Source organism: Pollachius pollachius (assembly GCF_949987615.1).
Source record: "Pollachius pollachius genome assembly, chromosome: 15".
NCBI lineage: Eukaryota > Metazoa > Chordata > Actinopteri > Gadiformes > Gadidae > Pollachius > Pollachius pollachius.
The window spans coordinates 17148751-17163265 of record NC_136948.1 but is presented as its reverse complement, the minus strand read 5'-3'; the positions used below and the strand labels follow the sequence as shown (position 1 = coordinate 17163265).

Below are 14515 nucleotides of genomic sequence, written 5' to 3'. Positions count from 1 at the left end.
AAGAAAATGTATTTCCCGCGATGTTGTATGTAGCATAGCGTGATAGCATACCAATCTGTACTTTCCTTCCAACATTTCTCAGCCCCCTCAAGTCAGGAGATGTCTTGATGTTTTTCAGCACATGGAGTGGGCCTCCATGTTTAGCACCTTGCTTTGTGACTACACAACATCACTTCTATCATTCGAATGACTCAATTGTTGGTGGTATACAATGTTTTTATTGCCAAAGGTGGAGAGAGTGTGAATGTGTGGCTTAACTTAGCGATGAGTGACAGGTTTTCTATCTATCTATAAAACCAAATCCCGGAAGACATGTTAAACAGACGGCCCAAGTTATGATGCATTGAAAATAAGGGGTGTGAACGGTGGATTAACTGTCCCACAAATGACAAGTACTTCATAAACAAGAGGCCAGAGGGCATTTATTAGTTCATTTGTATGCAGCAGGGGGAACATGTCACGATGTTACATTCACTCCAGCGAACCACAATTACAGTGGTGGCATTGTGTTTGATTAGCATAGCCAACAATGAGAACCATTCATAGGACCTAGTGGCGATGTTGAGCAAGACCGCTTGCCCAGTGTGTCTACACCCCACCACGCCATTACTACTATTGAACTTTAAGTGCCTAATATTACATCCAACACAGCAGGAATGTCATTTCAAGGCATTAAGGGGTTTGAAAGAGAAGAAGAAAACCAGAAACCATAAATGTGTCATCATTACCGTGGTGGTGGCCTTCATCTATACAGAGGACACAACATGGCACACACTACACTGTAGCCTAGAAAGCACCAGTTTGACTCGCCAGATTTTTGCACAGCAAACAATTTCCATACTTTTTGAGTCAGACCTCCCTGGTATCTGCACAAACAGTTGCATTCATGCAGGTAGAGCGGGAAACAAGTCCTTTTTTTACCCCTTCACACTTAAAGTCAGTAATGAGGGTACATTTTGGAACAAGGTCAAAGAGAATCACTACTAAACTACTATCGTAGAGTCTGCTATAGCGAGCCGGTGACCTGCGCTTTGATATAGTACACCAAATAAAGACACACTGTAGGCCGTGTCCCAACTACATTTCACAAGGTGTGCGTGTGTGTGTGTTAACTTTCACCAGAACAATAATTAGGTGGACGTTTTGTAGCAGATAGCAAGAGAACAAAGGACCCTCAAAGGTCGAAGCACATAAAACCGCTCCGATTGTCTCGCGTGCACTTCCCCTAAAAGACCTGACGTCAAAACACGACTTAATCCGCCCCTTAAGACCAAAAAGGGACACGTCTGTACTGTCTCTAGTCCACGTTTCACCGTTCCACTCACGGTAGGGGACTGAGTGGACAACCTGAAGTACCTCTGCAGACCCAGACAGGCCTGATGTCAAACTCCAATCCAACTTCTTCTCCTGGAAAGGGGGGGGGGGGGGGGGGGGGGAACCTGAGTGTGCAAAAACAACATTGTCCCTATGGGGTCGTGTCTCCCTCCAGCTTCGCTCTGCGTCGAACATCCTCCGTCGCCTTTGGTCCTTTGAGAGAGGGGTCTTGGAATGGGTGGGCGAGGGAGAAGGGGGCGGGACCTGGGAGACACCGTCGACGGCGGGATTCGATCAGGGCGCTGACAGGGGCTCCTCGGACGGCGTCAGCGGACTGCAGGGCGGGGCGGTGCTCAGCGAACGGAACGCAAAGATGGAGGGGTCGTAGGGGCCCGGGTACCTTGGAGCCGAGGGGCGGCCGGCGGCCAGGCTCTGAGGACACAGGGGAGAGGGAGAGAGAGGGGGATAAGGCTTAGCGAGAGACCCACAAATACAGTATGGATGGCTTCACTGCTTCCCCCCCCCCCCCCCCCCCCCCCCCCCACCCTATACAGCAACAAAGTACCATCATGCTCAAGATGCTAAAGGGAAACTCTTGGCCGTTTTATTTTCATTTACATTTACATTTAGAGATTTTTAGCAGACGCTTTTATCCAAAGCGACCAACAGTAAGTGCATTTGACCGAAGAAAGAGAAACAACAATATATGTCGCTGTCTTGTACAGTAAGGACATTTAGGTTAATCCGTGGCAGGTCTTGAGACCCGGTTGGACGGAAGTGGCCAGTGGAGGATTACTTCACTCCCGTGGCACAGTAGCCCCTCTGTGCCACGGAAGTGATTGATCCGTTTACAGCTCCGTTTACAACGTGCCAGCCTCGGCCACGTCGCCTCACGGGCACGCAGGCCAGGGTCGTACAGCACAGCACAGCCGGCCGAGGCTGAGCTGCAGGTGATGTGAGTGAGCACCAGGCCAGGAGCGTTGCGTCCCGCACAGATGTGAGCCTTCTGCTTCGCTTTTTAGTTTTAGTCCTAGAGTCCTGTTTTTTCAAACTTCCATTTCTTCCCTTCAACGGAGAATGCTAGGGATCCTCCCATGGGGCAGCGCAGTGTGGGAAAAAGTCAACACACCAGGCCATGAAATGTGCGAAGTGTGCAAGCAGCGATCCCCCTCTGCTGCTTGGAAGCAACATTTCCTTCTGGGTTTTTCCGCACTGAACTTATGCTTCAGGTTGTTCTGACCTCCCCATCCCCCAAGCAATGCCCAGCCTTCTCTCTGCTCCTAGCTCTCTATCTCTCTCTCTCTCTCTCTCTCTCTCTCTCTCTCTCTCTGTCTCTCTATCTCTGTCTCTCGCTCTCTGTCTCTCCCTCTCTCTCTTTCTGTCTCCCTCTCTCTCTCTGTCTCCCTCTCTCTCTGCAGCTAAAATTAGCCCCCACAGTCATTTTCCTACCGGCAGGAAATGACAGGAAGTGGCTTTGTGTGATTTGGCAGCCAGGCAGTACTTTCTCCAGACCCTATTGGGGGGGGGGGGGGGGGGGGGGAGGTCAGGAGAAGGTAGGCTGGGGAGTGAGAGAGACTGGAACCACCAAGATAGATGGTCTCTCAATGTAATCAGGAACTGACCCCACTGCTAAGAGGGCTACAGGCAATGTGTGTGTGCATGTGTGTTTTACGTGCATGCATAATTTGTGGATGTCATACTTCATGCCTGGTCTGTGTACATGCAAGCATAAGTGTGTGTCTGTTTGTGTGAGTTATGTGCGGTGTGTATGTGTCCCTGTGTGTGTGGAGTGTACGTGTATGCACATGTCTGCGTCTCAGACCGTGTGTGTGTGTCTCCTTTGCAAAGCTTACATCTGCTGCAGTCCACTAAGAGCCCTGATGCTCCGGGAAACTGGGCAGGAGAATTGGAAAATAACCATCGCGACACAGCAACTCTCAGCTACCTCCAAACATAATGTTGCCATGACGCCAGTGGACATCTATGGGGATTCTGTACTGACCACTGGGTCACGGTAACACGGCAACAACTCCCTACACCACTTACTGATGTTCCATGGCTCAAGATGGCCATTTACTAACGCACAGGGAATACACTTCGAAAACATGCATTGCTTAAAACATGCGTGTTAACATGCAAATGGTGATCAGAAAAAAGTTTGGTTCTGATAATTTGGCTGCCGCAGAACATTGAGAAGTGACAGTGAGCATGCAAGGAATGTTTTTAGGTTTGGAGAAGGGAGAGAGAGTTGAGAGGTTCTCCACATGGCTGTTGTTAATCAACTCCCCGTCCTGGCTTATGCTTCTCCTGTTTTAAGGAGGATCCCTGAACACATCTGTGTCCTCAGTTTGCGCGCATGCGCACGTGTGCATGTGTGTGTGCGCGTGCGTGCTTGAGTGTGTGTGGGTGGTAGCATTCCCCTGCCTGGCTTCTGCAGTGCAATATAAATGTTAAGGGTGCTTCCCGGAGATGTCAAACAGAGTTTAAGTAGTTCAAGGGGTCATGACCCGAAGACACAACTGGGGGCATTTTGTCACTGTTCCGCTGGAACGTGAAGCCCCAATAAATCAACCCCAAAGAGATCCCCTACCAATGCCGAGATCCACTCATCTCCTCTTGAAATAGATGTGTTTATAGGGGTTGTGCAACAAGTGTTTCTGTGTGTGAGTGTGTGTGTGTGTGTGGGGGAGGGACACTAAGTGACAGAAAGGATCACACTGCCATAGAAAAAGGCAACAGAGCAGAGTGGAGGAAGGGGGAGAGGAGGGCAAATGCCCATCCCATCGATTTCCCCCAGACCCACTGTGCTAGCAGATGTCTTCAACCGGAACACGGCTTGTGCCTGGGGCACGGCTAACGACAGCAACAAACACAACAACAACAACCACAAGATGGCCACTCACTGGACTGGGGGAAGAATAGGAGGATAATTGGAGATATGGCAGCGCTAGATCAGTGGATCCCGAACAGAATAACAGCCACGGGTGGCTATAAATGGAAGATGACTTCATCCCCTGTAGTGTACAGGGAAAGGGGAGGAAAGGAGGGAGGGAGGGAGGGAGGGAGGGGAGGGGAGTTTCCATCCCCATCTCTTCTCCCCCGCCCGCACGGCACTTCTCAAAACGATTAATCTCCCATCGAAGAAAGATTACCCTGCTGGTCTCGCTCCGAGACGGCTGCGGAGCATCCCCTCCATCAGGTTGGAGGGGGGGCTAGGTGTTTGGTGTGTGTCGTCGTCCATGACACATCCACACAGAGACACACACACACACACACACACACACACACACACAACAAAGTGCGTCATCGGCGTCGGTTGACACCGTCCCACGCAACGTGACAAGGACGTCACTGGCGCTCAATCTCGCTCACCACGCAGCGCTCCCTTCTGGAGCCGGCCGGCCCCCGTGCCAAAACCGCCGCTCCTCCTTCCAAGCTGGTTTTTCTCCCGCACCACAACCTGCTTTCTCTTGCCCACCCTGATGAACAAGCTCCAACCGATTGGCTGCGATGCCTGCTAGTACGCCTGGCCCGGGGTTGGTTGTTTTTAAACAATAAAGGATTCTATATGACTATTAGACACGTCCGGGAAACTTAAGCGAGCGCATCTAGCTAACTAGCCTGCAAATAGGGGAATCCTCCATTTCAAATACACTACATTCCCCGTAATTTTGGGTTCTTTATTCGAAGCCAAAGTGCAGATAAACCCGTTGGTTTCCTGACGTTATTGCTCTGTTTCTACGAGCAGGGCATGTGAACAAGTGCCATGGCCAGATGCCGTCCCAGCATGCATTTGGAGGGAGATGCGAGGCGCTTGGCAGTGAAACGGCAGAGGAGCCTCTCACAACCTTACCATCACTGTAATGGACCCCTCTCACTGACCGGCCCATTGCGGCTCTGCCGAGGGTATGGAAAGGCGTGTGTGTGTGTGTGTGTCTTCTGTGTGTGCGTGTGTGTGTGTGGGTGAGGGTGTGGGTGGGTGTGTCTGTGCGTGTGGTGTGGGTGTGGATGCGTGTGTGTCTGAGACATGGGTTTCAATAAAGAGAGGTTTTGTTTATTAACTCACCCGGATCTTTATAGATCGAGTTTTCCCGCCACAGTTCTTTTTCAGCAGCATTTTCTGTGGAGAATAAACAGAAAACAGAGTCAACTACAATTAAGATAACCAACATTCCATTCAGCTTCACATTTCCTGCCTCATTTGTTTTTTTGTTTTTTTGGGGGATAAAAAATTGATAGTGGTTGCCATCATCTGATTCATCCCATGCCAAATATATAGTTTCTAACCTTATAAAGCCCAAACACACAAACGCAACCGTCCATCAGCCAAAGCATCACATCGTTATTGAAACCACATCTTCAGAGGACACTAATCACTCCAGTCAGGTGTATGTGTGTGCGTATGTGCGTGCTTGCGTGCAGAATGGAGGGGGAGGGGCAGGTTTTTTTTTGACATATAAGAGAACCTATTAGGGTCTCCACACACACATGCACGCACGCACGCACGCAGGCACACACACACACACATAGACGAAACCAAACAAGCGGGCTTATGCAACATCCTGTCTCCCACTCTCGGGCCATGCAGCCCGGCCGCTCTCGCCCAGCGGTGGCTGTGGAGGCCTCACAATACAGGGAATTGTCTGGGGGGATGGGGGGAGCAGGTGGGGGGGGATGGGTGCCCCGGGGGGAAGAATGGAAACACAAGACTCCTGCGGCTGGGGAGTCGAGTGGGAGACTCGCTGTGCACTTGCCCCCACAAACGCACACACACACCCTAGCATACACACACACACACACTGGAACACACTCACATACATCACACACAACCACACACCACTACAACCCCGACCACAAATCAACCTCCCACCATCACCATCACCACCACCACCTGGACCACCACCACCCCCCCATCACCACCATAACCAACAGCACTACAACCACTACCGTCACCAACATCATCACCACCATCACCAACACAACCATCACTCCCACTACCGTCCCCAGCACCAGCAACAACAACATCACACAACAACACCCACCATCACTATCACCCCGATCCCAGACCCCTTTCACTTTTATGTATTTTACAATGATAACACACTCAGCTTGTATCGGTATCTGACCACCCTCGTTTGAAACATAACTCTGTGATGCTTTTCAAGTTGCATCCAATGTTTAAAATTGTTTAAAATAAGTGTCACAGGCCTGTCTTGATGTTGAACCTCTTTTGCGTGTGATGGAGTGAACAGGTCACGAGGAAATATACGTCTATACATCTGCTGTGCAACGAAGAGTTGTCTGTCCACCATAATCAGGCCAACAAACAATGGCACTGTCACATCTGAGCAATTGGGCGAGGATTAGCATGCATGGTGGATTAGCCAAGGCTAAGAGAAAGCAACCCACTGGCCCTTTTAACCTTGACATAATCATGTCGCAACGCTCACACAAACCAAACCAGAGCGCAACCCAAGTGAAAAAGTGGATGTTAACACTTAAAGATTAACTCTTCACTGCACTTACTGACTGCTGGAGGAAAGGGTGTGTCTGTTTGTGTGTGTATTCCTCCAGCACGTCTCTGGATAAATGTACTTTCTCCGCTTTGGACACAACTTTGCACAAACTTCACAGCGTGACTAAAACAATGGGAAAGAACCAAAGGTGGAGAGAAAGCAAGCGAGAGAGAGCGACAGAAGGAAAGAAAGCACGGCGAGCGGGCGAGCAAACAGGCAAAACAAACAGACGCTCACACAAACAAAGAAAACGAGCGCAAGGTCATCCATGGAGGATGTGCCCAGGGGGGGCAGATGTTGAGGGGTACACTGAGGGAGGGAGGACCGAGGGTAACACTGAGGGAGGGAGGACGGGGGGGGGGGGGGGGGGGGTACCCTGACGGAGGGAGGGAGGCGGGCGGCCCCGTGGCGAAGGACTGTTGCCCCGCTAAAGGGTTAATGGTAGAGCCCCACAGTGTCTTCTGCCAGCTACCTCCGTTGGCCCCCTATTGTATTCCCCCCAGCACCACCCATTCCACTTGAGTGACCGTGCATGTGCTGTCACAGTGAAACGCACTCAGACACGCGGACGCGCACACACTCCCAGCGTAACAGACTGGGAGATGAAACACAGACATACTGAAACACAGATACACTTCTGAGGGAGGTTTAGGTTAGATCGAATCGTGTGGGGAGAAAGGCAGACACGCACGTGCACGGATACAAGTATGCATAGACACGCACACGCAACCAGACACACAAACACACAAACAACGTATACGAAATGCACGCGGGCAAGCTCATGATAACACACGCAGACAAAAACACATCCACAAACACAAAGACATGCACATCCATACACACACACACACGACTCTTTTGTCATTTCTCCTCCTTTCATTACTGCCCCGCTGTCTGTCATCATCTGTTCCGTCCCTCTGAAAACTAGCCGGAGCATATGGACCCTCAGAACCTGCAGTTTAGCATCCAACACCAACACACACACACTCACACACACACACACACCCTCCTACACACCCTGTCCCATGTACGGTGTGGGCCAACAAGTCTATTGGATTTTAATGATCAGCAACGCGGCCTCTCTGCCACTCATTAGCGCTCAGCGTTTTTTTTCCCTCTCGTTTATTTAATCCTCTCCTTCTGCCCGCGCCCCTCCATCCCCGTCCCCGGCCCAGCGCCGCAGCTTTTGTGAGAAACCCAGGGCGGACATCTGCCGTCCCTGCCTCCCTCTCCTTCATCCCCACCCAGCGCAGACCACCGCGGTGGTGTAGCATCCGGCTGTAGCAGGAGACGTGTGTGTGTGTGTGTCTTTGTGTGTGTTGGTGTGGGTGTGCGTGTGTTTGGATTGTATGTGTTTGTGTGTGTGTGTGTGTGTGTGTGTCTGAGTTTGTGTCTGGTGTGTGGATCTGGTGTGTTTGTTCGTGTGTGTGTGTGTGTGTGTGTGTGTGTGTGTGTGTGTGTGTGTGTGTGTGTGCCTGTGTGTGTGTGCGTGGGTGTGTGGGGGTGTGAGTTTTGTGTGTGTGTGTCTACATACGTACGTACATACGTTTGTGTGTGTGTGTGTGTGTGTGTGTGTGTCTGTCTCTGACAAAGGCTGGTGGGCCAGAAAACTTGCCCCTTGTAATTAAGCACTACAAGGCCTGTTACACCACAGCATAGTAAGAAACTAAGTCTGACTTACGTAATGGTTTTGTTATTATTATTACGTACTATTGTCTTGCCAGATATGAGCCTGGCATGACACTAAATTATGTTTATGCAGATTAATATTTATTTGATTTATTTAAGGAGACAGACAATCCAATTAGCATAATGATTGGTGAATTGTAATGATTTGCTGAAATGTAATTCCTTGAATTCAATACTGTACAGCATATTTCCGACTCCATACTATACGGTGTGATTGATATTGCAACTTGATTTTCTAATGGCCGAGATAAAATAGAAACAGCTGACAGCTAAGTAGGTCGTGGGCCGTGACGGACACCGAGACCCCCCCGCCACACTAACCTGTTGCATCTTCTCCAGGTCCAGACTGGGCCGGCGCGGCTCCGCGGCGTAGCTGTGGCGGTTCCTGCGGTACGGGGCGGCCGACTGGTCAAAGTGGGTCAGGATGATGGGCCGTGCCACCGGCTGCACCACCTGCAGCTGGAACCTCAGCGGGGGCGGCTTGAGGCTGTGCGGGGGACTGGAGCTGAAGAGCACCGGGCTGGGGGAGGCGGCCAGGCGAGCCCCGGGCTGCTCCACCACCCCCAGGGGCCTTGAAGGGTTGGCCGGGTTCACGGGCGACACGCAGCCCATGACCCCGCCGCCGCCGCCGCCGCCGATTCCGCCGCTACCGGCCGCACCGCACAGGTCCCTCACCTCCTCGTCGCTGGAGGCGCTGCTGTGGCGGTCCCCATGGCGCTGGTGCAAGGCCGACGCCCACTTCCTGCCTTCGCCGATTCGGCTGATGCGCTCAAGCTCCTCCTCCGACGAGTGGCGGTCCAGGTTGGCATCCAGGAGGAGGCGGAGCCTGCGTAGACGGGCCGGGGAGAGCGGACCCTGGTTGTGCTGCTGGCTGGTGGCCAATGGGGTGAGGCCGCAGTTCCGACGCCTCTCTGCCCCACAACGCAACACAGCCACACACACCCACACACACACACACATTTGAATGTCCAATGTTATTGCGTTGTCGTGATGATGAACTAATGCAAATGAAGCATAGCCAATGAGAAAACTAATTGTAAACCCATTGGGTTTGGCAAAGAACTACACACACACCTCTGTCGATTTGTGCGAGTTCCTGATTTTCCCCCTCCGAGTCATCACTCTCAAACCCTTCCCCACTGCCATGGTAAGAAATCTGAGGAAAAAGCACACGTGTATTAAGGTTCGCTCAAATGCATGACATCGCTGTGAAACCCTTTGTATACTAAATGAGTTGTGTTTCCATTTCCTTTCTCATGTATTGAAGCCATTCAAGGTCAATGAGTGATTTGAATAGCAAAGAGATAGCAAAGCACTATTTAACATAGAGTGAACATAACTGACCAAAATAAGAATTATAACCCTGACCCTTATTCACCTCAAAAAAGAACACATACTGGAAGTTTAGGCACACCACAAACACCGCAGTTGCAGAAATCAAGAGTGACCTTATTATTAAGTAACTTCCAAGTTACAACATTGTGCTTAGTTCAAGCCACAAGGGGAAAACGCACATCACTGCTCTACAACCATGACATAAATAACAGGTTTTTACCACCACAATACCAACAATTACATAAAACACTTTATTCTTACTGCTGTCTTTGTTAACAGCGCCAACAAGCAACACTTACTTGCATTAGCATTAACAAGAGCAGATGAATCAGCTTATTTGTATGTGGCACCGGTTAAACTGTTAGCTACTTCCGTTTTGTTTCAGCATCTGACCTAGTATAGTTCTTTAAAAAAAGAAATCTATTCCTTCTCTGTACAGCGGTAGCAACAAAACAGAAAGCTGGCTGATTGCAGTGCGAAGAGTTAAGTAATGCTGCTCGCACTCCGTAATTACCACACTGAGGCATGGGTGAGCAGCTGCCATCTGGGCCTGTGTGCACACACACACACACACACACACACACACCCACACCCACACACACACACACACACACACGCACGCACTAACAGTGTCCCCCCTCCACTGTGCAATACATACTTGCCTACGCGCCTTCTCTGTATTCGCATTCACAGGCAATTAAAAAGGGAGTGTGTTTTTTTTGGGGAGAGATTTGGGTTAGGGAAAGATTTGAGCTTGGTCTTAATGACTTCATTTAAAGTAAGATTGTCGATTCAAGATCCACGCGGTTCCACAGCAAGTCTTAAGATAAACAACAACAACCCACGCCTAGCCGGGTCCTGCTATCTTTCTCCATCTAAGTCGAATCTCACAAAGGCTTTAGAAATATACTGGGGAGGGAAGCAGGTATGCATCCATACTGACAATGGTATTTCCTACAAGCCCGGATCCCCAGCCACAGAGGAACGGTGTTTGCGATATCAAACGTCTGGGATATTAAAGAAAAGCTACTTGATTTGAAACTTTGTTGACTCATAGGGACCATGTTCGATTTCTCTCAAGGAGAAGATGACTTATAGGTCAAACACTTTATAAATAACAGTAATAATAATTAAGATCTGTACTTAAATGTATCTGCCAATATATAAGTGGTAACAAGGAGCTAATCCTTATGGGTGGGGTGACATTGAATGTTCTTTGGAACTCCTCAGAAACCATTTCAGTCAGGTAAATGAACTATTGTGTCATGCAACAATGACCCCACCATTAACACAGACCGTCACTGGTCTGACACACAGGCCTTTAGACAGCATACATTTGTTAACAACGCTGCACGGCGTAAAGTATTGTGTAAAGTAAGCAAGTGTAGGCATTAGCCCTTGAATGATTTAGCCAATTTGAAACAAACCCGAAGATTGAAGATTTGCTTATGCATGTGTTACTCATAGATTACTACACCATGTTTAATTCCATTCAATGTCTCAATGGAGACTTAAAAAAAAAGTGTTGAGACAGCATAAATTAGCTACTAGGTGCTTATCGTGCGTAAGATGCTAAAAGGGGGGGGGGGGGTATGGAGAGACTGTGTTTAGTGCGTTTGTGTGTCAGGAGTAGTTGAATGGAATCCTTGTCTCTGACTTGCATCGCTGAGCCGTCTACTAATCGGGATCAATGGCAGTCCTGCAGCGTGCAATGTCACCGCGTATACGCATGCCACCTAATACTCTCTCACTCGTCCTCCCTCGGCCTTCTCTCTGCTAAACACACACACACACACACTCACACAAATACACTCAGCTACACACACATAAACACCTACAGGGACACACATACAAGGCATCAGCATTGCTCTGCCCTTCCGGGACACTCTAGCTCTCCCTTTTCCTCTCTGGGTCACACACACACACACACACACACACACAAACACACACACACACACAAGTAAACACACACACGCACCGGAAAAAAGAAACAATGCAAATCCACATATCACAGTCAGCTTGGCTTTAACAGATCTTCCTCCATGGCCACAGTGTAAATAGTCTTGATCAGGGTAAGCTACCCTGCACCAGGACCGTAACCGGGTCAATAGAGGCCTAAGTTCCCTAGTGAAGCGGTGCTCATTAACCCTTAACACTTATTCTCGGTTGACAGCCTCCAGGACTCTGTGTGGCGTTTCAGTTAGGCATTCAGGTAGGGAGGGAGTGAGGAAAAGTTCAACGCACTCATGTGTTTGGCGTTGTGTGGAGGGCCCTTCGTGGCCTGGACGGTTTTTGGTGTAAACAAATTGCTCAACCTGCAAAGCGAGGGTTGTAATGTCCTTGCTTTTCATTGAAATCAACAGATGACCAAATAGCATTGTCCAAGTGGAAAACATGTTGTCCTGTTAGATCCACAAGTCAGTGGCACCGTGGTACGAGTTAGGCAAGAGAGGAACACATAGCCACTCATGGTATCATATACCGTCTGATGGTATCATAAAGCACCATGAGCATGTGCGAGGGCAACAATTACAGATAGATTGTTTTCTACACGGCATTCTAAAATAGAGCAGATGGCTGTTGATAATAATTAAAATAGCACACAGTATCTCAGCTTATTAGCTGTAAGCTTATCTGTTTCTGTCCGTGTGTGTGCAGGGGGGGGGGGAGTGAGGTTGTGTGTGTGGTCGTGTGTGAGAGAAGAGGGTGAGAAAGAGGATGAGAATGTGTGCTAGATGACGTGTTACAGAATGTACAGTGTGTGTGGTGTGTTTGTGTGTGTGTGTGTGTGTGTGTGTTGTGTGTGTGTGTGTGTGTGTGTGTGTGTGTGTGTGTGTGTGTGTGTGTGTGTGTGTGTGTGTGTGTGTGTGTGTGTGTGTGTGTGTGTGTGTGTGCGCGTGTGCGTGGGTATGTGTGTGTGTGTGTGTGTGTGTGTGTGTGCGTAGGCCAACCAATGCTCATCTCAGCCTTTTGGACGCATTAGTGTTTAGACTTAAGCAATGGAACACAACCCAATTCCTTACATGAATGCACCATAACTTAGTGCGATGAAAACAATAACTGCATACCCTATGGCCTACTAAGCAGCATGTCACATAACCAAAGCAAACCCACACCTTTCACAAACACGAACCACTTTATTTTAGGTGCTATTTTCGAAGGTGTATTGTTGGCCTACTAAAGGCAATAATCCAGGACACGTTGCAAAAAGTTACAACTATTCTGTGTAGGACTAAAGCCAACTGGTCCAACCTAATGGGACGAACACACAATGAGTTATAATGCGTTATAGTTCCACACCAATACGTACCTTTAGCTGAAAGGGATGGATCTCATTGAGAGAATGTCTTCTAAGCTTCTTTGTCAACGTCTTCAGCATTGTCCCCCTGCTTTGCTTATGGCTTATTGTTCTACTATAAATGTCGTAGCTGTAAAAAAAAAAATACTGGACCGACGCAGCACGTCAACTACACTTCATTAAAAAGTACCACTTCGCACATTAAAAGGCACAGGACTTTCACTTCTGCTGATTGCAAAACGTAAGTACAAAAACAATACTGTTGAACAGCTGCAGTCAGCTCCGAGACCGACCATCGATCACCACCAAACTTATCTTCTTGCCGAGAGTGATATCGAAATAGGTGAAACTGCGTCAATGGGCATTTTGGAAGTTTGCAAGTAGTTAATACGCTTGTTATTGCGCGTTCATTGGAGTTGCATTGCGACGCGTCTCGAATAGTCGCGTTCCCGGAGCTCAGCGGATGAACCGGTAACCTCACTCTGTCCGACCTTCTTCATCTTAAAGACTGGGACGAAGAATGTACATACGCCTAACACGTCCCTTTAAAAATAACACGAATAAAAAAGAAGCAACTTTCTTTGCGCCCCAGACACGCACACACGCACACTCACATACATACACACAACAAAATGCACTTCATTTACATGATGAACAATCATAGTACTCCTCTCGCTTGTGCATCCTCTTCGCTCATTGGCTGCTCTGCTCAGTGATGTCATGTTTCGACCCAGGGAGGAGGGGAGTGTTTAAAGCCACATTCACTCATCTGTTCAACTCATCTGATACCAAGATAGGCCTATATAACATGTAGGCATACTATGTGTCTCGGTTTGCAGTGTCTATGTTTAGATTACAACACTATTCATTTGAAAGTGCCATGCCTCTTCTTATTCGACTAAATTCCGTGCTATGCAGTATCTTTACAGAAAGGCATTACTCAGTTCCCGATGAGCCAAATGGCTTTAAGATGTATTGAAGATTTTCCTAATGATCTACATTGTAACAAACATATAATAAATATATGTACTGCTCATTTTGTGGGTTTGAACATAAAGTCCCAAGGAAACCTAACAAAAACAAATATCATAGACATGTGAATGGATAATTACATATATTGTGACGTGTATGGCTTCACCATTGAGTGGATTAAAACTGAAAAATCACAAAGTTAACGACTTTAATCTGTAATGTATATTATCCACTAAAGCGTGCCCCAAACTCCATGGCATTTTTGTTAGAGTTTAACTGTGCTGCGTACATAACTTCCAACTGTACTTTGCATTGTTTACATAAAATCAAGCCCACAAACTATGACATGATTGCCTGACTGTGCTTTCCAGGTACCACTAAGCCCCATTTT

General features: G+C 48.6%; 1 protein-coding gene across 1 annotated transcript; it reads right to left on the bottom strand.

The window, feature by feature from the left end:
- Positions 1 to 422: 422 nt before the first annotated feature.
- LOC307087485 (uncharacterized protein) lies at positions 423 to 13756 on the bottom strand. The gene is made up of 5 exons (XM_079753082.1): positions 13165 to 13756; positions 9594 to 9675; positions 8841 to 9430; positions 5381 to 5434; positions 423 to 1746 (listed from the first exon to the last, which is right to left on the bottom strand). Exons 1-5 carry the CDS (start codon positions 13231 to 13233, stop codon positions 1609 to 1611), a joined length of 933 nt encoding a protein of 310 aa, XP_079609208.1. The 5' UTR covers positions 13234 to 13756; the 3' UTR covers positions 423 to 1608.
- Between the last annotated feature and the right edge of the window lie 759 nt (positions 13757 to 14515).

What these genes read in the sequence shown, in the direction of transcription:
- LOC307087485 (XM_079753082.1), bottom strand. Translation starts at nt 13,233, where the DNA reads ATGCTGAAGACGTTGACAAAGAAGCTTAGAAGACATTCTCTCAATGAG. An exon ending in TCCATCCCTTTCAGCTAAAG is followed by an intron (nt 9,676 to 13,164) that starts GTACGTATTGGT and finishes CTTTTTCCTCAG; the next exon opens with ATTTCTTACCATGGCAGTGG. An exon ending in ACCTGGAGAAGATGCAACAG is followed by an intron (nt 5,435 to 8,840) that starts GTTAGTGTGGCG and finishes TATTCTCCACAG; the next exon opens with AAAATGCTGCTGAAAAAGAA.